At 42.2% G+C, this 27,614-nt stretch overlaps 1 protein-coding gene across 12 annotated transcripts in view; it reads left to right on the top strand.

Moving 5' to 3' along the window:
• TACC2 (transforming acidic coiled-coil containing protein 2) overlaps positions 1-27,614 on the top strand; it is a 207,854-nt gene that overhangs the window by 124,310 nt on the left and 55,930 nt on the right. For all 12 annotated transcript variants that reach the window (XM_075935333.2, XM_075935331.2, XM_075935334.2 and 9 more), the window contains one exon: positions 20,429-20,607. In XM_075935333.2, coding sequence (XP_075791448.2) covers positions 20,429-20,607 — 179 coding nt within the window. The remainder of the gene's footprint in view (positions 1-20,428; positions 20,608-27,614) is intronic.

Genomic DNA, 27,614 nt, shown 5'->3' with positions numbered 1-27,614 from the left:
GATCTGAACTCTTTATGACCTGATCCAGTGTCCTTTGATGTCCAGTGGAAGTGTTATTGATTTAAGAGGGCATTGTATCAAGCCCCTATACATCACTAATAGCAGTCTGGTCAAATGTGCAGAGACTCAAAACAAAAAAGAAGCTAGCAAAAGAATTTTTAGGGGTGTTCAGGGTTAGGAACAATTTTAAGCACTGTTTTGGAACCATCATGCCTGTTTTGTAACTCTTCATATAGTCAATCTGTAAAATGTATACTGGTATTGGCAATAAATATCTGTATAAAAAGGCATTTCTGTGCATACAGTGTAATCACTATTTAAACTTAAATAGTTCATCCATTTAAAAGTTTTGCTGTTTTTAAATTTATCAAACTAATTTGCTTGTCAAATGTATATCATGTTTTCAAGCGATGCCTTACAATATGAATGCCTAAGAATACTTTTATTTTTACAATACTTGCATGACGCATGCAAATTTTCTCCTCCATTAAATGCATAACTTCCCTTTTTCTGAGAACTTATCTCAGTATAGAGTTTTTGCACTTACTAATTAACTATATAGCATTCCCTTATTTATTTCATAGAATACTAGGACTGGAAAGAACCTCGATAGGTCATCGAATCCAGTCCCCTGCCTCCCATGGCAGGACCATATACTGTCTAGACCATCCCTGACAGAAATTTATCTAACCTACTCTTAAATATCTCCAGAAATGGGGATTCCACAACCTCCCTGGGCAAAGACCGTAGAATACCAGGACTGGAAGGGACCTCGAGAGGTCATCGAGTCCAGTCCCCTGCCCTCACGGCCGGGCTAACTACTGTCTAGACCATCCCTGATAGACATTTATCTAACCTACTCTTAAATATCTCCAGAGGCGGAGATTCCACAACCTCCCTGGGCAATTTATTCCAGTGTTTAACTACCCTGACAGGAACTTTTTCCTAATGTCCAACCTAAGCCTCCCTTGCTGCAGTTTAAGCCCATTGCTTCTTGTTCTATCTCCAGAGGCCAAGATGAACAAGTTTTCTCCCTCCTCCTTATGACACCATTTTAGATACCTGAAAACGGCTATCAAGTCCCCCCTCAGTCTTCTCTTTTCTAAACTAAACAAACCCAATTTTTTCAGCCTTCCTTCATAGGTCATGTTCTCTAGACCTTTAATCATTCTTGTTGCTCTTCTCTGGACCCTCTCCAATTTCTTCACATCTTTCTTGAAATGCGGTGCCCAGAACTGGACACAATACTCCAACTGAGGCCTAACCAGTGAAGAGTAGAACAGAAGAATGACTTCTCGTGTCTTTCTCACAATACACCTGTTAATGCATCCCAGCATCATGTTTGCTTTTTTGCAACAGCATCACACTGCTGACTCATATTCAGCTTGTGGTCCACTATAACCCCTAGATCCCTTTCTGCCGTACTCCTTCCTAGACAGTCGCTTCCTAGTCTGTACGTGTGAAACTGATTGTTCCTTCCTTAGTGGAGCACTTTACATTTGTCTTTATTAAACTTCATCCGGTTTACCTCGGACCATTTCTCCAATTTGTCCAGATCATTTTGAATTATGACCCTATCCTCCAGATTAGTCGCAACCCCTCCCAGCTTGGTATCATCTGCAAACTTAATAAGCGTACTTTCTATACCAATATCTAAATCATTGATGAAGATATTGAACAGAGCCGGTCCCAAAACAGACCCCTGCGGAACTCCACTTGTTATACCTTTCCATCAGGATTGTGAACCATTAATAACTACTCTCTGAGTATGGTTATCCAGCCAGTTATGCACCCACCTTATAGTAGCCCCATCTAAGTTGTATTTGCTTAGTTTACTGATAAGAATATCATGCGAGACCGTATCAAATGCCTTACTAAAGTCTAGGTATACCACATCCACCGCTTCTCCCTTATCCTAAAAACTCGTTATCCTAACAAAGAAACCTATCAGATTGGTTTGACATGAATTGTTCTTTACAAATCCATGCTGGCTGTTCCCTATCACCTTGCCACCTTCCAAGTGTTTACAGATGATTTCCTTAATTACTTGCACCATTGTTTTCCCTGGCATAGAAGTTAAACTAACTGGTCTGTAGTTTCCTGCATTGTTCTTATTTCCCTTTTTATAAATGGGCACTATATTTGCCCTTTTCCAGTCTTCTGGAATCTCTCCTGTCTCCCATGATTTTCCAGAGATGATAGCTAGAGGCTCAGATACCTCCTCTATCAGCTCCTTGAGTATTCTAGGATGCATTTCATCAGGCTCTGGCGACTTGCAGCCATCTAACTTTTCTAGGTGATTTTTAACTTGTTTTTTTTTTATTTTATCTTCTAAACCTTCCCACTAGCATTCACTATGTTAGACATTCCTTCAGACTTCTTGGTGAAGACCGAAACAAAGAAGTCATTAAGTATCTCTGCCATTTCCAAATTTCCTGTTATTGCTTCTCCCTCCTCACTGACCAGTGGGCCTACCCTGTCCTTTGTCTTCCTTTTGCTTCTAATGTATTTATAAAAAGTCTTCTTGTTTCCCTTTTTTCCTGTAGTTAGTCTGAGCTCATTTTGTGCCTTTGCCTTTCTAATCTTGCCCCTGCATTCTTGTGTTGTTTGTCTATATTCATTCTTTGTAATTTGTCCTACTTTCCATTTCTTATATGACTCCTTTTTTATTTTTAGATCATGCAAGATCTCATGGTCAAGCCAAGGCGGTCTTTTACCATATTTTCTATCTTTCCGATGCAGCGGAATAGGTTGCTTTTGGGCCCTTAACAATGTCCCTTTGAAAAACTGCCAACTCTCCTCAGTTGTTTTTCCCCTCAGTCTTGATTCCCATGGGACCTTACCTATCAGCTCTCTGAGCTTATCAAAATCCACCTTCCTGAAATCCATTGTCTCTATTTTGCTGTTCTCCCTTCTACCCTTCCTTAGAATTGTGAACTCTGTGATTTCATCATCACTTTCACCCAAGCTGCCTTCCACTTTCAAATTCTCAACCAGTTCCTCCCTATTTGTTAGATCAAATCTAGGACAGCTTCCCCCCAGTAGCTTTTTCAACCTTCTGAAATAAAAAGTCATCTCCAATGCAGTCCAAGGACTTATTGAATAGTCTGTGCCCTGCAGTGTTATTTTCCCAACATATATCTGAATAGTTGAAGTCCCCCATCATCACCAAATCTTGGGCTTTGGCTGATATTGTTAGTTGTTTAAAAAAAGCCTCATCCACTTCTTCCACCTGGGTAGGTGGCCTGTAGTAGACTCCTAGCATGACATCACCCTTGTTTTTAACCCCTTTTAGCCTAACCCAGAGACTCTCAACACTTCCATCTCCTATGTCCATCTCCACCTCACTCCAAGTATGTTCATTTTTAATATACAAGGCAACACCTCCTCCCTTTTTTCCCTGTTTATCCTTCCTGAGCAAGCTGTACCCTTCCATACAAACATTCCAGTCGTGTATTATGCCACTATGTTTCTGTGATGCCAACAATGTCATAATTGTACTTATTTATTAGCACTTCCAGTTCTTCCTGCTTATTTCCCATAGTTCTCGCATTTGTATATAGGCATCTAAGATACTGATTTGACCTTGCCTCCCGGTTTTGCCCTGACCCTCTGTTCTCTCTGCCATTATAGCCCACGCTCCCATCTCCCAGGTCTCCATATTCTCCACTTACCTGTGGGCTTTGCTTACCTGTCCCCGTCGAACCTAGTTTAATTTATTTTGTTGCAAAAGAATGCCAAAGAATTAGCTATCTAATGTATCTTTCAACAAAGTCAATGGGGCAAATTCTTCAACTGGGGTTGTACTGGGCTTAATTGAGGCCACAATTTGGTTTAATAAAAACATGGAAATGAAATCACTAAATCTTATGCAAACTGCCACTATCAGTGTCAGAATGCCTCTACGGGCTGTATTTATATTTTCTCTTGGGCATTCTTGGGGTCTTTTACGTGCCTGAAGAAGCATTAAGTGCAAATCTAGTGTGAAAAATGAGTGTGGGGGAGGGGAAGGTATTATGTCCCACTTAATGGATGTATGTGTGTTTAGAGTGAGAGAACTTGCTTTTATTGGCGAAATAACTCAGCATCACCCTTTTTATAGATGATTTTAGCACTACAGTTTTATAAATCTCAAGTGTGTCGCACAGCTACTCTAACTAGCAAACAAGAGGAGGGGAGGTTGGTCACCCCTCTGAGCTTTGCAAGCTGCAGACTCAGGGCTTTAGTATCCTTGGTATGAAAAATCAAATTTGAAAAAAATCCAGGGCCTTTTTTCATTTAATGTTCATGTGTCTCAAAAGCAGAAGGATTCTGAAATTAAAATAAATATTCAGTCTTGCAGACTGCTCTGATTGTGGGATTTTCCCCCCTGCACATTGTGACATTATTCCTTGTGTTAAATATAGATCAGCTTTTATTTGAAATGCAGAAATAATCAGGTTCAAAGGAAACCTCTGCTTCTGAGTTTGATCAGCTGAAGTGTATAAAGTTACATTTATTGACCCTGCTCTCTGTTTCTTGCTTTAATTGAAGAAACTTCAGTGGTGTGTTAGAAAAAGATCTTTTTTTAATCTTTCAGGGAAGGAATCTGAGAACCTCATATTTTAACTTCCAGAGTTAGGACCATCACTTCAGAATACTGATGGGACTAGAGAAGAAGCAGAAAATGTATATCTTACCTCTCTATGTTCTTCGGAGATAGAGATATGATGCAAGTCAATTAAGTGTCATCCTAAATCAACTACTGCTATTACCAGCACACCATTGTGCTGATAAGGCACCTAATGTGGCAGGGCTTTCTCTCAGAGCTTATTGAGATGCTGTTTCATTGTACTGAAAGAATTGGAGTAGCATATGGTCTGTAATATGAAGAGTGAAAGCCTAATTCCATTGATTGCAGTCAGCCAGGATTTCACCTGACATATTCAGTCTAGCCTCTGTTTCAAGAAGGAAAATAACTAAGGGAGCAACTATTCTCTGACATAATTAGCAGGTATAGTGTCTCTCTTTTTAGATGATGAGGCTGTGTCTCTTCTTTGCTCCCCTGTGCTCACTGGCTGTGTTCTCTTTTGTTCAGTCTTCTACACGTGGAGGAATAAAGATTAGTGGAAATCTGTTGAGGGAAGAGCCATGCTCTGCTCTGCTCTAATTCCTGTGCATTCAGTGTCTAAGACCATGTCTTCACTAAATGGAAGATCAACGCTGCCACGATCAATCTTCCAGAGTTCTAGTTAAGACTTGCTAAATCAAGTTCTGAGAGTACCCCCATCCGCAGCTGGTACTCCTTGTTTCCGCAAGGAGTAAGGGAAGCTGATGGAAGCATTTGCTCCCATTAACCTCCTGCTGTGGGAATGACTGGGAAATTTGAAATCAGATATGTTGACTTCAGGTACATAATTAGTTAGCTGGATATGCGTATCTTGATTTCACCTTTCTTTTTAGTGTCAACCTGGCCTTAAGAGCAGTTGCAGAAGAAAAGCCAGAAAGAATTTGGCTTGGGGAAGAAATGCTAGGAACTTGATAAACTAAGAAGAGAAAGTTTAAATGCTTAATCTGTTTAATAATTTAAATTAAACTTTTCTCTCCAGGTGCAGCACTATCAAAATGGCTTGGGCGTAATTATGTACAGGGCTTGACAAATCCGTGTATCTACTCACCCGTGGCAAGTAGATTTCAGCCAATTGCCCCGTTCACTGGCGGCACACACATGCGCAGTGCAGGTCTGACGCATGCACGGTGCGGAGCTGGCGAGTGGATTTCACTGCGGTTTGTCAAGCCCTGATTATGTAATTAATGGTGAGTTTCCTTTAGCAACTGGTAGTCTTCAGAAAGGTTTGCATTGACCCAGGTGGTCTAAGGTGGAATGGTGGAGACTGCCCCGTCCCAGGAGAGTGGCACAGCCATGGACAGGAGGATTAAATCTTGGCACAACACTTCAGAAAGGTTGCAGACCCCTGGCCTAGGAGGACCAAGGCTAGTAGATTTTGTGTGCTCCCACTCAACGGTGAGACGGTGGGTGGGCAAAGGACTCCCCAATACTTGGGGGGAGTCCCGAGCTTTAGGGGGCCAGATCCAGACAAGCTGGGGGCCGCATCTGGGCTCCGGGCTTTAGGTTCCCCATCCCTGTCTTAAGAGATGGGAGGAAACAACAGAGACATATTTAGAACAGTGACCTGGTTAGTTAGTGGTACACAGATGAAGTTCTTGTTATGATGCTGTCAAGATGATTGTCTGTTGATGAAGTGATTTCCATTGAAAAAATTGGGCCTAAGAATGGAAAGTTGTACAGACACGGTCTGTTATTTAAGTCTTGTCTCTGTAGCATATGTATAATCATTCAGCATAAACCTTGGATAAAGAAAGAGGACAAACAGGCTTATGACAGAAAGAGAGAGATGGGATTAATTTCATCATTCATTTATATTGCTAGTGCTGAAAAGCAAACCCTGTTAGAGCTGTTAACTCTCGGGAAATAGATAAAATTTAAAAGGAGGTTTTTAAGGAGTGTTTGGAGTCTCTTGAATTGAAACAATACAGGGAACTTGAGCTCTAGTCAGTTTCAAAACTGAGTCAAAAGTAGTTTGGGGTACTTCTGCACCTGCATCTCCTTGCCAGAGCTTTGTGATTTTTCACATACAGTTTTCTGTATTAATTACATTATTTCTTCTTTGTTGCTGTGCATGTAAAAGCTGCACATAGGTGGGAATTGACCTTTATTGAGGAAAGAGTGAATCAGACTTAAACACAACTCTGTCAAATTCACAAAGTCAAGTAGAAAAATAATTTCACTTTTATGTAATCTTATTTAATTGGAGTAATGATTTTTCTTTTAACAACACAAGGTAAAAAGAGGGGGAAATCAGAAATGATTGTTTTTGAAAAATTTGTTACCCCTTTATTCTACCCAGTTGCATTACCAAATTAGCAACTAGATTCTCAAAATCGTCAGCCCATGAAAAAAATCAGACTTTTTTTCATGAGTGCATGGGGGTTTTTGAGTTTCCCTTTCTAATCAGTTTAAAAAGACATTTTCGAAGTGATGTGCATAATGTTTTAGATATAACTCCCATTAAGGATCATCTACATCTAAAAGCCCAAATGCTATTTTATAAATATAGTTCTCAGCATCTGAGAATCAGTTATCAGTTAAAAAATCTGCTATCATGTACTAGTTGCTTTACTGTCCAGAAATTGCAAACTGAAAATTCAGGGGTCTTCCAATAGCATGTAAACTACCTAATTAGTGTTGCATTGGTACAAGTGTGTCACTGGGCAGATTTACCCACTACAGAGAATCTATACTCGTATAATTCCCATTAATATTCCAATAGAATTATATCTGATTTACACTGGTATAGCTTAGGGCAGAATCAAGTTCAGAGAGTGGGTTTTTTTTGGTGGTAGTGATGGTGAGGGGAAGTGGATAGTTGTCCAAAATAGGAAAACAATCCCTGCTTCTAGTGCACATTATGCAGAATTATCTTTCTCCTTTATGTCCTTGAGTTAAACCTTGTGCTTGTCATGAGCCATCATTTATGGGCTGGAAAGCATCAGTTCCAATATAATATTGATCATTATCTGGGAAGCCATATTTTTCCTGAATCCTAGAGGTATGTTTTGCTGAAATAATCTTGAAATCCTTCTCTAGAGACCAGTTCCTACCCTTCTTGCTGAACACATTAATGCCAATACTGGTGCTTGTATAATTGCAATCCACTGAAATAGGCTGCCTTTTAGATGAACAGAATGTAGTCCCATTCTCAGGTGGTTCCAGCATGAAATGCTCTATAGGGGGCTATTAAATGAGTGTTTCACAGTGAGGATTCAAGGAAACCCACTAAGCAGATAATTTACAATGAAATTGTTCTGTGACAAGATAAACCTCTGTTGCTTTTTGGTATTAAATTGGGTAAGAAAGAAACCTTATATACCCCATTGTTCAGAGAGATGTCAGGCATGCTTTGGCTTTTAAATACTTCTCTCATGGTTGGTATCCCTAAACAGACTACATTATTTTCTCTGAAAATTACCAAGGGCCAAATCCTGAAGACAGTGAGGACTTTATTTCTGCATTGGCTTCAGTAGAAACTGAAGGCATTCTGTATCTCGTAGACTCTCCAGAATTCTTCACAGAATGATATATTGCTAAATCCAACTCCACCCCACCCCCATATGCACACACACGGTCTTCTGGCAATCTAGTTAGTATTAAAAATGGTGACTTTTTGTATAAAAACAGCCAAACCTGTTCTACTCAAGACAAAGGAGTTACAGCAGTGTCAGTGAGATTGGAACCAGGTCTGTAATTTTGCCTTCAGTTCAGCTATTCCCTCTTCAGAGCTCCTTTGTTACAACCATTGTCTAGATATTGTGACGGACTTTGCAGTTTGCCTCCTCCTAGTATAGATTCAACATGGGTTTATTAAATCATACAATACACGATCTTGTCACTGAAAATCCTTACAACTGTGTGATAGCAGTCCATTAATAGTTAATAGTCAAAAATGTGCCTCTAAGGAGCAATCTTGTAAATGGATTCCAGTGACACATAAGTGACATGTATGCACCTCCCCCACCTTCTGACTGAGGATAACTGCAAAGTCCTGTACTGAAAATGCTCCCTCATGGGAAGAAACGGAAATGAGCAGGGCAGATGGTTTTAAATGACACCTGATAAGTTGCTGACCCAGCTTTGATAGGTCAGACTAAGGTCACTGTTCCTGTTCTTCACCATCAATGGGAAAAGGTTCACTATGTTGGTTGGACTGCTTCACTGTGTGAAAAGATTTTGCCATTTTGTTTGCATGCAGAATACATGGGATAAAGGTAGGGGAAACAATCGCAGATAATGAATCATACAACAGCCATACTTATGTAGATTTCTATGCTACTCATCACCATAACATCTAAAGGTGTATCATTGGCCTTAGATAATGAGATTGGTTTATCAAAACGTGGGCACTGTTTCCTATGTGTGTCTCTAGAAATATATTACAATATATTTTAAACATGATGACGGATATTAAAAATTATATAAAATTACACCAATACTTCTAACATTCACAGTATTAAAGTGGCAAATTTAATTTGTAGCCAGTCCCACAATAGCTTGTTTAATTGGAATTCACTAAGTAGTCAAATATTATACAATAAGAAAACTGAATGTGATTTAGCAATTATTTTATATTGAAAAATGTTTCCAAGGTGTGATGCGAGAAATAATAAATCATCTTCAGCCATAATTATGAAATAACCCTCATTCAGTATGGAACATTTTATGGAACATACATGATGGTCAGAAAATAACAGCTACCCAAAACAGTTAACTTAATGCTCCAATCAATATTAGTTTAGGTCATCTTTGGTAATTCTGAAACATGAAACTGAGGACTGAGTTCATATGGCTAGATTATAAATAAATACACTGCCCTTATGCAGATTACAGTTCTGGAACTGCAATATTGTACATACTAAATGTAGAATAACACTATAAAAGAATTTACTGGATGTAGATTATAAATTGTAACACGGAAAAATCTCATAGCCACTATTTATGTTTTTCATCACAGTTCATTATTTGTGTTTCAGTTGTGCCTTTGTGGAACAGAGTCATAGAAATCTTTAACTAATGCATATAAGAATTGTAAAATCAGAGAAATGTTGGGACGGGACCTTGAAAGGTCATCAAGTTCACCCCCTGCTTTGAGGCACAACCCAGTAAACCTAATCTATTCTAGACAGGTGTTTGTCAAGCCTCTTCTTAAAAACCTCCAATGATGAGGATTTCATAATCCCCCTTTGAAGCTATTCCAGAACTTAACTAGTTTTATAGTTAGGCTGGATATTAGGAAAACTTTTTAAATCTCCCTTGCTGCACATTAAGACCATTACTTTTTAAGTGGACACAGAGAACAATTGGTCATTGTTCTCTTTATTACAGTTTTTAACATACTTGGAGACGGTTATCAGATTCCACTTTCAGTCAGCTTTTCTCAAGACTAAACATGTCCATTTTTAAAAAATCTTTCCCGATTGATCACGTTTTCTAAATTGTTATCATTTTTGTTGCTCTCCTCTGGGCTCTCTCCAGTTTCTCCCTTCTTTCCTATTGTGTGGCAGCCAGAACTGGACACAGTACTCCAGATGAGGCCTCATCAGTGCCAAATAGAGTGGGGCACTTGCCTCCAGCATTTTACATATGCCTCTCTTTAATGAATGCCAGAATATTATCCATTTTGGCAACAGCATCACAATGTTCACACAAACTTAATTTGTGATAAGCTAAAGATGTTAACTGGTTAGCTGGTAAGCATCACCCTTAATGGGGTAATGCTTACTGGTTACAGTTAATCCGTGGGGGCTAATGCAGCCCCTCACCCACCACAGGTAGAGAAGAACACCTCCCTGACCATGAGGGGGCTGGTGCTCCCCCCACCTTGCCTGCCCTCCTTTAATTGGTTAACCAGTTAGCTATCTAATTAAACAGGATTTTACATTCCTATGATTAACTATAACCACCAGTTCCTTTTCAGCAATTCTATCACCAATCCAGCTATTTCCCATATTTTAAGTGTGCATTTTATTTTTCCTTCCTAACTTTAATACTTTGGAATAAATTGCACTTAAAGATAATGCAAAGTAAATGCCTGTAGCAGATCTTCAGAGTCTATTGGAAAGAGCTTTTTGCAACTTCAGACATTCTAAGCAGAGTTAGCCAATCCAAAGCATCAAACATGGCAAGAAGATGATAGATATACTTAAGACCTACTTTAAGGATAGTCATCAATATGATTTCATGTCAAGTGATAACATGGGTTATGACTACACTACAGAATATTTCCAGGATACCTCCAGTATCCCAGAAAAACTCTGCTGCATCCAGGGAACACGTCCGCTTTTTTGGATCAGTTTCCGAAAAAGCAGGTGCATTCTTTTAGAAGCCCTGTATTCCTCATTTTATGAAGAATAAGGACTCTTGCAAAAGAGGAGGTTTTTCCCACATTTGATCCGATGTAGACGGGCCAAATGTTGGAAAAGCCTCTTCTGAAAAAATCTAAAAGAGGTACGTAAATTGCAGTTTGCAATTTGCGTATCTTTTTCCGAAAAAGAACTGCAGTGTAGACATAGCCATAGATACCACCTGGGAAGAAGGCAATGAAAGGGCAAACAAAATATTATACAGAACAATAACGAAAAAAGCCTGATCCATAAATATGACACTCAGAAGCCTGAACAGATGAGCACAAGAGTAAAATGGAAGAAAATGGTAGATGCCCTATGCACCTGAGGGTACAGGAGGATGAAGAAAGAAATGGCAGTAGGTCCCAGTGAGGTGTACAGGGTTTTTTTTCTTGCAGGATATTAATCTATCAAATACAGGTCTCTTCGTCCTGGTATCACTAAAACAAGGCTGCTACATAAAGATAAAATAAATGTTGCTTGAGTTCTAACAAATAAAGAAAAAAAATAGAAAACAGTTTGCTTGAATTCTAAAAAAAGGATCTTTTATGTGTTTTCTGAGGGGTGTTGACATAACGTAATACTTCAAGTTAGATTCACAAATTCTGGATATCCTTTAGAAAACAAAGATTCCATTAGTTTGCGACAGCTTTCAATCTTTAGCAAATGTGCCTAATCTTGCCTTAACAGTGAACTATGAAGTCAGGGAGTAAACATTCAAACTTAAATATAGAGGGACAGATGCTGATTCTTGTTCCAGAAGCTCTCTATAGTTCTAGCTGCAAAAGCAGCCTAAAAAGTAGGTTTACCTGGCTACTTGGGGGTTCCCTGTAGCTCCACTCCCAGACCCCAGGGCAGGGAGCATTCCCAAAGGAAAGGGCATGGCTAGGGCACTTCTCTCCAGTGATCCCTGGCTGCTGGTATGGTTTCAGAACTCTCTCTCAAAAACATCATGATTGTGCCACAGTAGCTAGCACATCAGAATGCTACATGGAGTTGGAGTAGCTGGGGAGGAGTTTACTTTTGTATGCTAAAAAATGAAACAAATATAAAGTTGATGAAATTGGAGGAAGCCTCCACAGGTTAATAAAGCTGTATTCACGTTGCTTCCAAATCTGGACCATTGTGTTCGACATTGGGATGATGTACTTTTTTAAAACCATGTGTTACAAGCTTGTGCTTGAACTCCCTGGTCTTTTGCCTAGGTTCAGTAAAAGGCATCCTTTTTTTTTCTTGTTAGATGAAACCTGCATGCACAGTTGCACCATTTTTGTATTGCCTGGTAACAAATACAACAGGAGCATGAAATAAATATAGGTCTCTCAGTAAAGATGAGGAAATCCTGTCAGCCTTCTTTCAGGTTTTATATTGAGATGACTGGGATCATATCACTTTAGTGATTGCAGCACTTTTAAGGGGGAGGGGAAGAGTGAGGAAGGGGGAAGAGATCAAAACAGAGAGTTAGAATATGAGAGCGGCCATACTGGGTTAGACCAAAGATCCAACGAGCCCAGTATCCTGTCTGCCGACAGTGGCCAATGCCAGGTGCCTCAGAGGGAATGAACAGAACAGGTGATCCCTCCCATCACCTATTCCCCACTTTTGACAGGGGTGGGATACCATTCCTGCCCTTCCTGGCTAATAGCCATTGATAGACCTATCCTCCACGAATTTATCTTGCACTTTTTTGAACTCTGTTATAATGTTGGACTTCACAACATCCTCTGGCAAGGAGTTCCACAGGTTGATTGTGTGTTGTTTGAAGAACTTCCTTTTGTTTGTTTAAACCTGCTACCTATTAATTTCATGTGGTGATCCCTAGTTCTTGTGTTATGGGACCTCTAGTCCCTATTCACACTTAATGAATTCTGTTCAGCTGTGGTGTCAGGGAATTTATTCTCCAGATTGAAGTACAGTAAACAAGAACTTGTTTTAATGTGTACCCTTCAGTTGCAGTAGTGAATGGAGAAAAGGTATCCAATGAGGTTCTGTAAGGACAAAGCTGAGGAAGAAAAGTCATCCCAACTCATTTCCTTTATTATTTCCTCCTGAGATTTTAACAGCTGGGCAAAATCCCAAGGTTTCCCAGTTGGAGTGGGAACATTGAATTCTCACAAATGTTCCAGTATGTTCCAGAATTGTGTTGATCCAGCATTATTCTTGCATTTCCTGCCTATCCCTGTAGTCCAAAAATGTTATATGTATACTGCTTTTACTGTTTATACAGTAACTTTGGACAAAGATTCTTTCATCTCCTCCTTTCTAATCACATTCATTACACCCTGCTGCCAATAAGACCCTCTCTGAATTCTGGAGTAATGTGTACACAGCTAATCATTCTCTAGTCAAATTCAAGCGTCTGCCATCTGTATTTTCTTTTTTTCTGTATTCGCTTCCTAACTCAGTTGATTTTTATCTTCTGTTGGTTGTCAGGATATGTGCAGAAATACACAATCACAGAAACTAGAGAGGGAAAGATCTACTTTTGTATCTTTTAATTGTTTTCTTAATTTGATTACTTTTCAGAAATAATTTCCCCCCTTTCATGTTAAGCATATTAATCAAAGAAGGTGAACAATTGTATCTACAGACTAGTTTACAAGTGTTGGTCACAGGGCATTTTTTTAAACTCCCTTCAACCAGGGATCAGTGTACATAAAGTACAATAGAACCGCTGAGTGACAAACTTACTGGTCAGCCACACACTTTATTTGGACCTGGAAGTACACAATCCAGCAGCAGGAGAGGCCCTGCCACCACCCCCTCCCCCCAAAGCAAATATAGTATGGTACTCTGTTAAATATAAACCACAAAAAAGGGGGGGGGAGTTTAAAAAAATATTTGGACAAGGTAAGAAAACTGTCCCTGTGCTTGTTTTGCTTAAATTAAGATGGCAGCATTTTTCTTATTCATAGTGACGTTTCAAAGCTGTATTAAGTTAAGCTCCAGTGGTACACTGTTGAAAGAACAACCATAATGTTTTGTTCGGAGTTTACTAATACAGGCAGTCCCCGGGTTACATGGATCCGACTTACATTGGATCCCTACTTACAAACGGGGTGAGGCAACCCCGCACTAGCTGCTTCCCCCCAGCAGACCAGGGAGACGCGGAGCGGCTTTTCTCAGTAGACACCTCAGCTTGAGAATAAAGGACTGAGGGAAGTGAGGTGTGGGAGAATAAAACTGAGCTCTGGAGAAATGTTTGGCTAGAGTTTCCCCTACAATATGTACCAGTTCCGACTTACATACAAATTCAACTTAAAAAGAAACCTACAGTCCCTATCTTGTACTTAACCCGGGGACTGCCTGTATTGCGAGTTACAAACATACTCCGATGCTGTTCATAATGGTGTGGTTCTGTTCCGGAAGATTTCCGGAAACCTTTGATAAACACTTGTTACCTTCCTTGTACCAGGCCTGCCAACGGGTGGGAAGGGGAGGGGAACGGGGAAAGAAGAAAGGAGATAATTGCCCCCGAACTTGGCACAATCTGGGCAGTGCTAAGGGCTGACTGCACTTCATCCTGCCCCTTCTGCCCTTAACCCCGCCCCTGACCTGGAACCGACCCTTCCCCCCCCCACACACACACCTTGTCCTGGGGTCCACAGTGACAGTGAGTCCCTGCTTGCCACATCTAGGAAACATTCAGTAAATCAATCAAAAGAACAAGTTTAAATGCATTATTCTTTATAATCCTACCTCATATTTCATAGTGTCAGCTTCAAAGGAGCATGGGGGAGGAATGCATTTTCTTCTTTTCTCTGAAAATGGTAACCATATGTTTGGCATACAAATTGTAGAGGAAATGGTTGACGCATAGATTATTCTCTGTAATCCTATTTACAAAAACTTGACTAGTTTTTCCTTATACTCTTTATAAACCAAACTGCTCACAAAGGGCACCTCTACACAGCACCATAACTCGAAATAGGATATACAATTTGAGCTATGCAAATTGCGTATCTTATTTCAATGCTATTTTGAAATAGCTTATTTCGTCATTTGGCGCTGTTTACACAGTGCAAGATTTTGAGCTAAAGTGCTATTCTGAAACGTCCCTTACTCTTTGTAGAATGAGGTTTACAGGGACATTGGACTAGTGAGCCTGAAATAATGGGCTTGCTGTGAAAACGCAGGATAGCTATTTCTGAATACTCTGGTATCCCGAAACAGCATTGCAGTGTAGACATACCCAAAGAAAAGAAAGTGATTATATAATCTCTACTATACATATGCTCATATTTTTTAAACAGAGGATTTTGGTTGTGTAAGAACCTGCTCCTAGCTTAAAAAACAGAAGTTTAATGTACAGGTGCCTGTTCATGTGTGAAAGACTTAAGTTTCATGACTCATAAGGGATTCTAGTGTGATATTATTATATTCCAAGCATCCTAATTCCATTTACAACAGATAATATCGACAAAGTGGTGTTATTTACCCTGAGTTTCAAGAGGAAACTGCCTTTGTATCATATCTCTTCAAATGTTGGCTGTTTGCCGTATCAGGAGAAAAGCAGTTAGCATTTCTGGATTAATACTTCCAAAGGACTAGGGACTAGGAACTGCTGACATAGCTGCGTGACACTGATGAGCCTTAAAAACTTCCCAGTCCCATCATTTAAATCTCAAATACAGCAGCAGCCTTATGAAGTTCAAGGGATCTCAGACTTCTTTGCACTGTGACCTCTTCTGATGACAAGAATTAGAACATGACCTCATGAGTGGGGTCTGAATCTTGAGCCTGCAAGCCCCACTGCTGCGAGTGGGGGGGGGGGGGGGGGGCAAAGCTGAAGTCCAGTGGCTTCAACCTCAGCAGGGGCCCTATAAACTGAGCCCAGACAGCTTCAGCCTAGGGCAGTGAAGCTCAGGTTTCAGCCCTGGGCCCCAGCAAGTCTAGGCCAGCCCTGGTGATCCTGACCTATTTTGGGGTCCTGACCCACCGTTAGCCAATCACGAGATCAGTGCTTCTCTATGTTTTTCCTGTTTTTAGGACAACAAAGACATTCATGAATACAGGCGGTCCCCGGGTTACGTACAAGATAGGGACTGTAGGTTTGTTCTTAAGTTGAATCTGTATGTAAGTCGGAACTGGCATCCAGATTCAGCCGCTGCTGAAACTGACCAGCGGCTGACTACAGGAAGCCCGAGGCAGAGTTGCTCTGCCCCAGGCTTCCTGGAATCAGCCACTGATCAGTTTCAACAGGCTGAATCTGGATGCCAGTTCCAACTTACATACAGATTCAACTTAAGAACCCCAGGCGTCCCCAAGTCAGCTGCTGCTGAAACTGATCAGCGGCTGATTCCAGGAAGCCCGGGGCAGAGCAACTCTGCCTCGGGCTTCCTGTAGTCAGCGCTGGTCAGTTTCAGCAGCGGCTGACTTGGGGACGCCTGGGGCAGAGCAGCTGGGGTGCTGCTGGGTTGCTCCAGTAGCGCGGCTCCTCGGCGCTACTGGACCAATCCACCAGCACCCCAGCTGCTCTGCCCCAGGCGTCCTGATTCAGCCGCTGCTGAAACTGACCAGCAGCGGCTGAATCAGGACGCCTGGGGCACAGCAGCTGGGGTGCTGCCGGGTTGGTCCAGTAGCGCCCAGAGCGGCGCTGCGGGACCAACCGGCAGCGCCCCAGCTGCTCTACCACAGGCGTCTGGAGAAAAGCCTGGACTGCTGGGGGGGCGTACTAGCTGCGCCCCCTCCCCCCCAGCAGACCAGGGAGAGTGGGTGGGGGACCGAGATGCACTGCGGTCCCGCCGCCCGGGAGACCAGCAGACCAGGGAGACAGGGAGCAAAGCCATGGAACATGCCGGCAGCGGGACAGCTGCGGTGCGTCTGGGCTGTCCGCTGCCCGCGTGCTCCCCGGCTTTGCTCCCCGTCTCCCTGCTCTGGGGAGACGTGGAGCAAAGCCGCGGAGCACGCGGGCAGCGGACAGCCCAGATGCGCCGCGGCTGTCCCGCTGCCGGCGTCCTCAGAGGCTTTGCTCCCCGTCTCCCTGGTCTGCTGGTCTCCAGCAGACCAGGGAGACGGGCAGCAAACCCCGTTCATAACTGCGGATCCGCCGTAAGTCAGATCCGCGTAACTCGGGGACGGCCTGTACTGAACTGTTACTTATTCAAAAGCATAAAGGTGTTGGAGGAAGAAATGCTGGTTGGAAAAATTACCAGGCAACTAGAGGCCAGAGGACTAAATTTATTACCTAGAGGTCATTAGGAAAAAATTAGGGGGACCCAACCTGTCGATTCCAGGAGCACCCCCTAATGGCATCCTTTCTTCAAAATCCATTCCTGGGAAGGGGGCTGGGATTTCTATCAAAGGGTCATTTGGGGACCTTATCTTGGACTCCATCAGTTATATCAGAATATAAAGACCCCTTGATCTTTTGGCTATTGGAAGGAAGTAGCTATTTAAGAGCCCAGCATCTGTTTTCTCATTTTTAGTTTGCCACTGCTTAGGAAAGTTATGAGCTGCAGCATGGGCACTAGCACCTCCTGTCTGCAGATTCAGGATGGCAGCAGAACAGTAATTCATATATGTAAGGATATCTTTGTTGACAGAAAAAGTAGAAACAGGACAGATCAACACTACAGAGACGGGTGGATCTAAGCTACTCAATTTGAGTTACATTAGTGCCATAATTCAAATCTACTTACCTTGGGGTTCACATCACGCTGTGTTGGCAGAAAAAACTCTCCTAGCGACTCCTCCTATTTTTCTCATTCTGGTGGAGTACTGGAGTCAGCAGGAGGTTGATCAGCTGTCGATTTAGTGCATCTATAATAGACACAATAAATCGAGTCCTGCTGGATCTGTCACTTCTCCATCAATCCAGCCAGTAGTGAAGGCTACAAGGCCCCCTTCTTTCTTATCCAGTAGACTTGATTTGAACTCAGGGAGTTTCCTCTGACTACTTCCAGCAGCTGGCCCTTTCAGGTTGTGCCCGTCACCAAGGAAGAAACAGAATAAATTAATCTGCAAAGAAAAACAAACAGCTGTCTCATGGTAGGATCACGATGGAAGTTGGAAAGTGTCATTAAGTCAGTTTTTATATGTAAATTACAGTTATGAATAGGTGTGAAAGTAAATATTTTCTCATAAAATAAGTCATACAGTATATGTATATACCCAATTAATACTCATGCTGCATATTGTATATATTTATAACACTTTTTTACACATATATTAAGCTATTACAGTTTTAGGACTACACTATATTTGCATCAATATGATATCACGCTACATTTATATATTTAAAAGGAGGAAAGGAGATGTATTCTTTCTTTTATGCAGAAAACATGATGGAATTATGTAAAATGATGATGGATTTGTGTTAGTTTTCAGTCCTTTTCATATACATGGTAATTATTTTATTTATTTATTTATTTTTTTAGTTAAAATACATTTTCTCTGTTAGAAAAACATCAAAGAGTAACCAAATTGCTTTCTCCCAGATAGTTTCAAAGACATAAGTGAAATTAAAGGTTCCCTGAAATTGTCAGGAAAAGGGAAAGGACTGTATTTGTTCAGCTAGATGCTCATAAGTAAGGCTTTCTTTTTATTTACAGAAGTTCCTTGTTTGTAATGAATCTTGATCTTAAAATATTGAAATAATATAATTTTAAAAACTACAATCCACCTCTTCCCCTGAGCATGCTGAACTCTATAGGATGCTGAATAAATATGGTTTGAGCTCTGAAGCCAAGAATTCATTTGGGGAAGTTGATGCAGTAGTCGTTACTGATAGACACTTTAATCTTTGTGAAGTTCCCCAGGCACTTATGTACAATAGACCTGACCAGGAAAAAAAACAAACAGAGTAACTCTGAGCAGAAATCTTTCTGCTTTGCAGTGATGTAGTGTAACCAGATAGTTCCAAAGCTAATGGTAGGGTCCAAGTACATGCTTGTGCTATAACAATGTAACTAGGAAGACTGAATTCTCATTGGAATTCTTCACAGATAACTGGAGAGAATCTGGTCTGTCTAATCACTTGATCTGTCAGGAACAACAGGATCTTTTCTGCTATAGCCCGCACAAGCTTCATTCTGAGAGATTTAAGCAAATGTCACATAATGCAAATCCACCACTTGTACTTCAGCTGACGCGGAGCTGCTTCAGATAATCTAAAAGCCTTGGGAACCCAAACAGAATTTATGACTTGGCAGTACAGTGTTTTCTTTTAACTTTTATGAAGTCTGAGAAATCCTCAATTCTACATACTGTTTCTGGACGACTTGTAGAGTGCTTCCACGGATGAAATGGCTTTCACTTCATGGCACATTTTGTCCCCAATGCAGTGGGCGCGCTGGATGTGGACAGCTGTGAGAAGCAGTGGAGACTACAGTCTCCTAGCCATGCAGAGAGTCACTGGAAATAGGCAAGTCAGACTTGTTTTTCAGGAAACTGTCACACCATTCAATTCATTATATTACAGATCCAGTGAGAAAAAAAACTGCATCTGATTAGTGGAAACAGTTACTAAGTAATTAACAAGACAATATTGTTAGTTCATTCTTGGCAGACAAAAATGGCTTTTAAAATGTTAAAATATAGTTTGCTTTTTTGTTTCAAAGTAAATCAAGTGAATAGCTTTCAGATCTAGGAGGACAGTTTCCTAAAGTGGTATTCCCTGTAGAGCAACATCTTCATTTGATTTTTAGGCTAACAGTGCATCCTTTTGTATAATTGTTTCTTTTCAAGCTTGCATTGCATTTGGTTGTCTCCCTTGTGCATATTGTTGTCTTCTTGATATGCTTGCACCCATTGCGATCCTTCTATTTTTTATTTTTTTATTTTGGTATGTGTATGTGACAATGCAGTGGTGGAAATATATCACTGAAAGCACATAGGAGTCAATGTATTTTTCAGCCTTGTCACTCATCATTGCCGAAAATGCTATGTAAAAATACAGCCGTGATGAAATATAACATTTCTGAGGAGTTGGGCTGGCCAGAGGCTTGCTGTTGAGACTTATCCATCATTTACCTTAGTGTGTGTCCTCTAGCTTGTCAGAACACACACAGCAGTATGAGGCTTGATTATTTTAGAGACGTAGCCTTTAATAAACAGCTATGAAACTCTCCTGAAAGACTTTTTGTCTTTCTGTGTTCGTTTGTCTGTGCTTGTGACAAGAAAGTTTCCAGAAATTCAAAAAAGGTTCCGTTGTTTTGGGCTTTCATACTGGAGTTTCCTTTACACCATGCAGCAGGCTTCTTGGGAAGCTTTTACATTGTTAGTGCATGTTCACTTTGTGACAAAGAAACCGTATGTCGCAAAAAAGATTTCTTCAGAGAAAACCTGCAGGCAGGCTATTCTTGCTCTAGAAATCATGTGTGAAATTAATCCATCATGGCTTGCCTTTGAGAAATGCAAAGGCAAAACCCTGCATTGCGAAGTACAACTTGCCCCTTCCACACATGAATGCTCAGTGTGCTCACTGGCCCAGGTTGTTAAAGAAACACTTGTTTTGTATTTACCCCAGGAGTTCAGACTCTGAAGAAGCGTTCGAGACACCAGAATCCACAACTCCTGTAAAGGCTCCACCTGCACCATCTCAGATACCACTGGAAGCAGTGGTGGTAGAAGCAGCAGCAGCAGCAGCAGCAGCAGCAGACTCAGCTGAACAGGAAGTAAGGACACAGCTTCCCTTGGAAGACACAGGTAATGAATATATAGCGAGCGGGCTGGATCACTCAGAAAGACGTGGCTGTAAGGCTAATGAGTGGGCCGCATGAGTGGCCCTTCTTCATCTCAATGGGCTCCAAGAGTGTTATAATAGTCTCCTGGGGTAAAGTAGTTTTGCTACCAGCACTTGCACACCTAGAATTGAGGGGTTGGGTGCCAATCGAACCCATAGCAGTGCTTTGGTTGTATGCAGAGGGAGCGCAGTTAGCACACACTTCACATCACATGCCCTTGCTTTACATGTGTGTCACTTTAGAAAAATCAGTAGGAAAAAAACTAGGACGACGGAAACCAGCAGAATCTGGCAACTCTGTCCATGGGTAACGGTAAACATAATTTTCTCTCAGGCCACCCCTACTACCCTGAAGAGCCGCAGGTTGGTCACCATTGCTGCAATGGGACATCGGTGTTAATCTCCCATAAAGAAAGGGTACTAATAAAAGGATGTCGGGAAGATTAGTTGTTATATGCTGCTCCCTCTCGCGAAGGAAAAAAATAGCATACGTGCCCTAGTTTAGTAATGACAATTACAGGCAGTCCCCGGGTTACGTACAAGATAGGGACTGTAGGTTTGTTCTTAAGTTGAATTTGTATGTAAGTCGGAAGTGGTACATATTGTAGGGGAAACTCTAGCCAAACATTTCTCCAGAGCTCAGTTTTATTCTCCCACACCTCACTTCCCTCAGTCCTTTATTCTCAAGCTGAGGTGTCTGCTGAGAAGACGCTCTGCATCTCCCTGATCTGCTGGGGGGGGGGGGGAGGGGGCGCTAGCTTCACGTCTCCCTGGTCTGCTGGGGAGAAGCAGCTAGTGCGAGGTTGCCTCACCCCGTTCGTAAGTAGGGATCCAGTGTAAGTCAGATCCATGTAACCCGGGGACTGCCTGTACTTATTAAACACTGTGATCAGCATAGACTTTTTAAAAATAGTATCAACACATCAGTCTCCTGATAAAACTTTACTAATGTTTTGGCACCATCATCTTTGTTTTTAAAAAATATGGCCTGATTCTCCATTGTGTTATGAAGAAAGTAGTGATGGATCAGGCCTGTTATATGATTTAGAATAGTGATAGAGATGCAGCCGTGTTACTCTGGTGTAGCTGAAACAAAAGACAGAGCTATGTAGCACTTTAAAGCCTAACAAGATGGTTTATTAGGTGATGAGGTAATTTCATTATTTCTGTGAGGTAATAAAACTTCCCCTATTATCACCCCTATGTCACTACCTCACATAAATTTACCTTTCCCCCTCACCCCCACTCTGTTCTAAAATTTGATTTGTCAATTTCACATGCGTTCACTTTTTTTTGATTGTATCGCTTTCGTATATATGGTTGTGCCGATTTTCTTCCACATATTGATCTGAGGAAGTGGGTCTGGCCCACGAAAGGTCATCACCTAATAAACCATCTTGTTAGTCTTTAAAGTGCTACATAGTTCTGTCTTTTGTTTCTGTTATATGATCTGTGAAACAAGAAAAGACTCTCTTGGGTGCATTTCTGCCATGGTGAGAATTTTTAATTTATTGAACTCCAGAGCAAATTTAATAAAGGTTATGAAAGTAAAATGTAGTTAAAGCACGGGTGGTCAAGACTGCCCCTGTGGCGCGGATCCGGCCTGTCAAGTCATTTAATCTAACCCTGCCACTCCCCCATCCCCAGGCCAATGGAGACCTGGGAATGGGGGAGCACACAAAGTTGCCTCGCCCCACAAGGGTCGCACAGAACTAGAGGGAACCACCAGCTGTTTAAAAAGGTGGTTCTCTTTAGGCGCCATATGCCCCTTCAGGGTGTGGGCGGGGGCAGAGACTTCATGTGCTCTCCCACCCCCAAGCCAATCAGGGTTTGTGGGCAGGGGAGCATGGGAAGTCTCCTGGCCCGCCCCTTCTGCCTGAAGCTCCGCCCCTTCCAGGTGCCCCCCCCCCCCCCTTCAAAAATTATTGTCCACCCTGAGTTAAAGCTTAAGGCTAGATATCAGTCCTTTAGGTACACAGTTCTGTGAGTGAAGGAGGTCTCCCCTATATGCATGTGAGTTGGGTGGGAGATTGGGTCTCCTCTAACTCGTGGGTGGGGAAACAGGGTTCCAGGATCCTTCCCACTACCAGCTCTTCAGATGCCGGATTGAGTCTGGGCCGGCTGCTGGACACCGACTCAGACCAGCAGCAGCTAGCTTGGCTCGTCTCTTATTCTCCTTACCCCCTAATGTGCTGCTATAGCAGCTAGCAGGGTGAGCCATGTGGTATATCCCCCATTCACATGCAGTTGAGCTGGGAGATGCCCAAGAGAGGAGATTGCTAGAGTAGCTGCTGTGGTTGTCGGACTAGTGGGTGCTCTCACTCGGAGGGTTTGTTTGAACTAAACTTTGGGGAAAATTTCCCACCATGTCCCCCTAGCCTTGTGGCAATTCCAGCAGTGAGAGCATTGTAGAAGGCACCATTTAGCCAGCGTTTCCACAGCCATGTTGCCTCTCTGCTCAGAAACCTGGTTTGGATTAAAGATTAATTGTTCTTGTGAGACTTCTGCCCACAGTGGCATATAACCCCCATGAGACTGTCTGGCTTTATGAGATTTACAGTATTTTGGAACAACCGGAGATTTATTATTGTTGTTTAATGTGGCCGTGCGTAAAGAGCAAGCCAAGAACAGGGCTTCATTGTACTAAGCATTGTGCAAACACAGTTGTACCGCCATCCTGCCCCAAAGAGGTGAGGGAAAGCATGTAACTCACAAACAGCAAAGTGATCACAACAAATGTCATGTTAGTTCCATGTTTTTTCAAGGGCCTGGGTTTAATATTTTTTGGGGGGGAGGGGGAAACCATATAAATGGAAAGAAAAAGGAAGGAAGCAGGGATGTGGAAGGGAAAAATGGTAAGGTGCCTAGAATCTTCAACTGAGATCAGCTCCCCATTGTGCTAGGCTCGACAGACATGTAGCAGAAACAGTCCCTGTTGCTCCAAAGAGCTTATGATTTAAGCAGACAAAAGGAGGGAGGGGAAACTGAGGCACGGAGAGGCAAATGGACTTGCTTGAGAGTGCAAATGAAGCCTGTGGGAAAGTAGAGACTAGAACCAAATGCTCCTGAAGGCCCGGTTCAGTACCTTGCCCGTGGGCCATTGCATGATTTCCAAAAAGCCAGAATTTCTGTCTCTGTCATCTAGGGTTTCTAAACTGTTTCTTTTTGAGGCCACCCCATAAAAACTCTAGGTCCCAGCATGGTGGCTGGGTGGGTGTACTAGGCTTCAACTGTAGGGAGTGGGGGGAGGCTCCTGCCTTCAGCACCAAGCCAGGAGGATTTGTTGCATCTGCCCTGCAAGGTGGTGGGGTATATGGCTTCTGTTGATGGGCAGTAGGGCTTGGGTCTCAGAAGTTTCTGTCCTGGGCCCCAGCCAATGTAACACTGGCCATGCTTCATAGACCTCTCCAGAAACTGGCTCACACGCTACCCCTTCTTCCCCATGAGTTATGGACCCTTGATTGAGAACTGATGCTCTAAGCCATTACTTGATGCTCTTCTTTGGTTTACATCAGCATAAATTCTTCATACTTTTGATATGTCTGTAGATGTGAGTTTGACATAGTGGATCTGACTGTTCATGCCTTACCCAGGCAAAACTCTCATTCAGGTCCAAGATCTTTTCTTGCATAAGGAATGGAAGGCTGGGCCCTATACCATAGTGTGTGTCTACACAGGAGCCTAAACTCGAAATAAGATACACAATTTGCGCTATGCAAATTGCATAACTTATTTCAAATCTATTTTGAAATAGCTTATTTTGAAATTTGGCACATTGACACAGCACCGTATTTCGAAATACCTCGCTATTTCAAGCCATCTCATTTCCCTTGTGCAATGAGGTATACCAGGATGGTGAAACAGTGCACCCGTTATTTTGAAAAATATTTTTAAATAACTTGCGGCTAATGTAGACACAGGGTAGCTATTCTGGCATACCTCTGGTATCCCGAAATAGCCATGCAGTGTAGATGTACCCATAGTGAATAAAAGACTGGAATTGCCTTCTTGGACTCTGTCTCTAGTCATCATAACCCACTTGAGTTGCACTTTTGTGCTTCATGTAATCAGTTATCCACTCAGTACAGCCTAGTATCTCATGTCCATCCACTGGTGTGCAGGTGAGTTTCACCCCTGTGCAGCAGGCCAGCGCAAAATCTATTAACCACATAAGTCCTCAAAATAGGGCCAAAAGTGAGATTTAAGCAGTACATTAAACCTTGTGTTGGCCCTCGGCACAGGGACAAATTTCGCCTTCTAACAACTGCATCATGTGTACATTACATAACGTATTCTTCAATGAATAAACTGCAGCCTTTGTGATAAAATGTTGCAAGCAGTAGTGCTCTTTTGTTTAGATCATTTTGATGTGAAAGGGCAAAATTCATTGCGCTTTTGATACACTGCTCATGTCAAAAGATCAGAGTCTTAAAAAGCTCTGTAGTAATAAAGCGGTATTGTCTCACAACAGAAAGTACAATTCACGTCTCCATCTGCTGTGGTTCTGTCATTGGAAGAGACTGTGCGCATTTTGCTATAATGTAGTCCTACAGCAATGTAATAATTAATTGCTACCAAAAACCCATGTTTTAGATATATTCACAAACTAACAATAACAAAAATTGACAGTGCTAATCCCAAATGTGCACTGAAGAGCACAAGACTACATGGATAAGTAAAGGCATGGATTGGGAGCATGGTGAGGTGGGGGTGGGGAGAAAGCCATGGAAGAGGAAGGAATCAGATATTCCTGTATGTGGAGCTGTTAGTGGAATTTCAACATCATTTTATTTCAAACTGTTGGAAAGCATTGCAACTTTCTTAAATGGGTTGTTCTCTGTTACCTATACATGTCTGCAGGAGAATATTTAATCCTTAAAGAAATGAACCTCCATCACAAGGAAAAATGTAACTACTAAAAGCTCATTCCTCCCTAGTCACAGTCTTAATTTGCTTTGTTATATATCCCCAACCCCAACCAATCATTTGTTTCTGTCTTTTAGATTGTAAGCCTCTAGGGCAGAAATCAACTGTTCGTATATGTTTGTACAATACCCAGCACAATGAGGCCTCAGTCCTTTTGATGCCTGGCAAAATGAAGTCCCTACTTGTTCATTATGTTGTATTTATTCCTAAAAGATTTACAGTAAAACTCCGATAGTCCGGCATCTGATGGTCCGGCACTACTGATGGTCCGGCACCATCAGGAACCCGGAAGTGCTCCGGGCAGCCAGACCATTGGAGCTGCTCTGCCCCCAGCTTCCCCGATTCAGCCGCTGCTGAAATTGACCAGCGCTGAATTGGGGAAGCTGGGGGCAGAGCAGCTGGAGTGCTGCCGGGTAGGTCCAGTAGCGCTGCCCCTCGGGGCTGCGGAACCAACCCGGCAGCACCCCAGCTGTCCCGGATTCAGCCGCTGCTGAAATTGACCAGCGGCTGACTCCAGGAAGCCCGGGGCAGAGCAGCTCTGCCTCTGGCTTTCTGGAGTCAGCTGCTGATCAGTATCAGCAGCGGCTGACTTGGGGACACCTGGGGCAGAGCAGCTGGGGTGCTGCTGGGTTGGGCTCGCGGTGCCAAGGGTCGGCGCTACCTGACCAACCCGGCAGCACTCCAGCTGCTCTGCTGCAGGCGTCCCCGATTCAGCCGCTGCTGAAACTGACCAGCAGCGGCTGAATCGGGGACTCCTGGGCTATGTCTACACTGGCCCCTTTTCTGGAAGGGGCATGTTAATTTCAGCTATCGTAGTAGGGAAATCCGCGGGGGATTTAAATACCCTGGGCTCCACATGGCTCTGCCACTTTGAAATGCCACAGAGAACTTGACGACAGGCTCCCCGTGGCATTTCAAAGTGGCAGCACTATGTGGAACCCAGGATCAGTTGAGGACTCTCTCACTCAGTCCGGGCTCCATGTGGCGCTGCTGATTTGAAACCCCACAGGGACCCCGGCCTTGGACTCTTTGCGGAGTTTCAAAGCAGCAGCGCCACATGGAGTCCAGGATCAGCTGGAGTCCCCAGCTGACCCGGGCTCCACAGGAGCGTTCACCTAGGGCTGTTGCTACACTTCATAGGCGAAATCACCCTATCGACTAATCAAATAGTCGATGCAAAATGCATTGACTATTCAATTTGTCAATTAGTCACTATTTAACATCTTTACTTCCAACCCTATGATTCAATGATTCATTCTGGGCACATCCCATTTTCCTGGCACAACCAAACCCTTATCTTGGTTTTTAAGTTGTTATAAGGGGAAACTGCATACTAATTTTGATAGTCCTTGCTCTTACCTTTTAGGAGGAATTCTTGAACAAACAGATACACAAATGCTTTCAAATATATAGCAGATTATTAACATAGTTTTCTGAAGATTCCTTGTTGTAATCCACTGACCTACATTTGGACTATGCAAGCATATTGGAGCTATTCAGTAATTTATTATTAATTGCATTTAGCTATCTTCCACTGTTATGTGTACAGATTAGTCTACTACTGGAGTTTTGTGACACTTCTGGTGTCTCCTTAGCAATACACTGATCAGTGTCAAAGGGAACACCAGCTCAGCTGGCAACAGCAACTCTAATTAAAAAACAGTCAGTAAGAAGGAATCCTAACACAACCCTTTTAGAGTAAGAAGAAAAAAAGACACACTCTTAAAATAGTGTCACCTGATTAGCATTAGTATCTGCTATTTTGCAAAATTCCTTACCCAGATACATAACTGCCCCTGAACAAAGAGAAAATACTTTCTATCCACAGGATCTAGTAGTAAAATATAGTTGTAAGGATTTAAACAATAGTAATAATTATAGATTGTATTTCTCTTTCATCCATGCTACCTTAACACAAAGTATTAATGGACAGAACTGTGCAGGAAAAAAGAAATGCAATTTCCAAAATTTTGGTTCTGGTCTGATTTTTATGCAACAGCTTTTCCCAATAGAAAACAGTTCTACCATTTTCCAGTTAGCTCTG

The sequence above is a fragment of the Pelodiscus sinensis genome, chromosome 8 (assembly GCF_052426305.1).
Source record: "Pelodiscus sinensis isolate ZL-2025 chromosome 8, ASM5242630v1, whole genome shotgun sequence".
NCBI lineage: Eukaryota > Metazoa > Chordata > Testudines > Trionychidae > Pelodiscus > Pelodiscus sinensis.
This window is presented reverse-complemented; position numbering and strand designations above follow the sequence as displayed.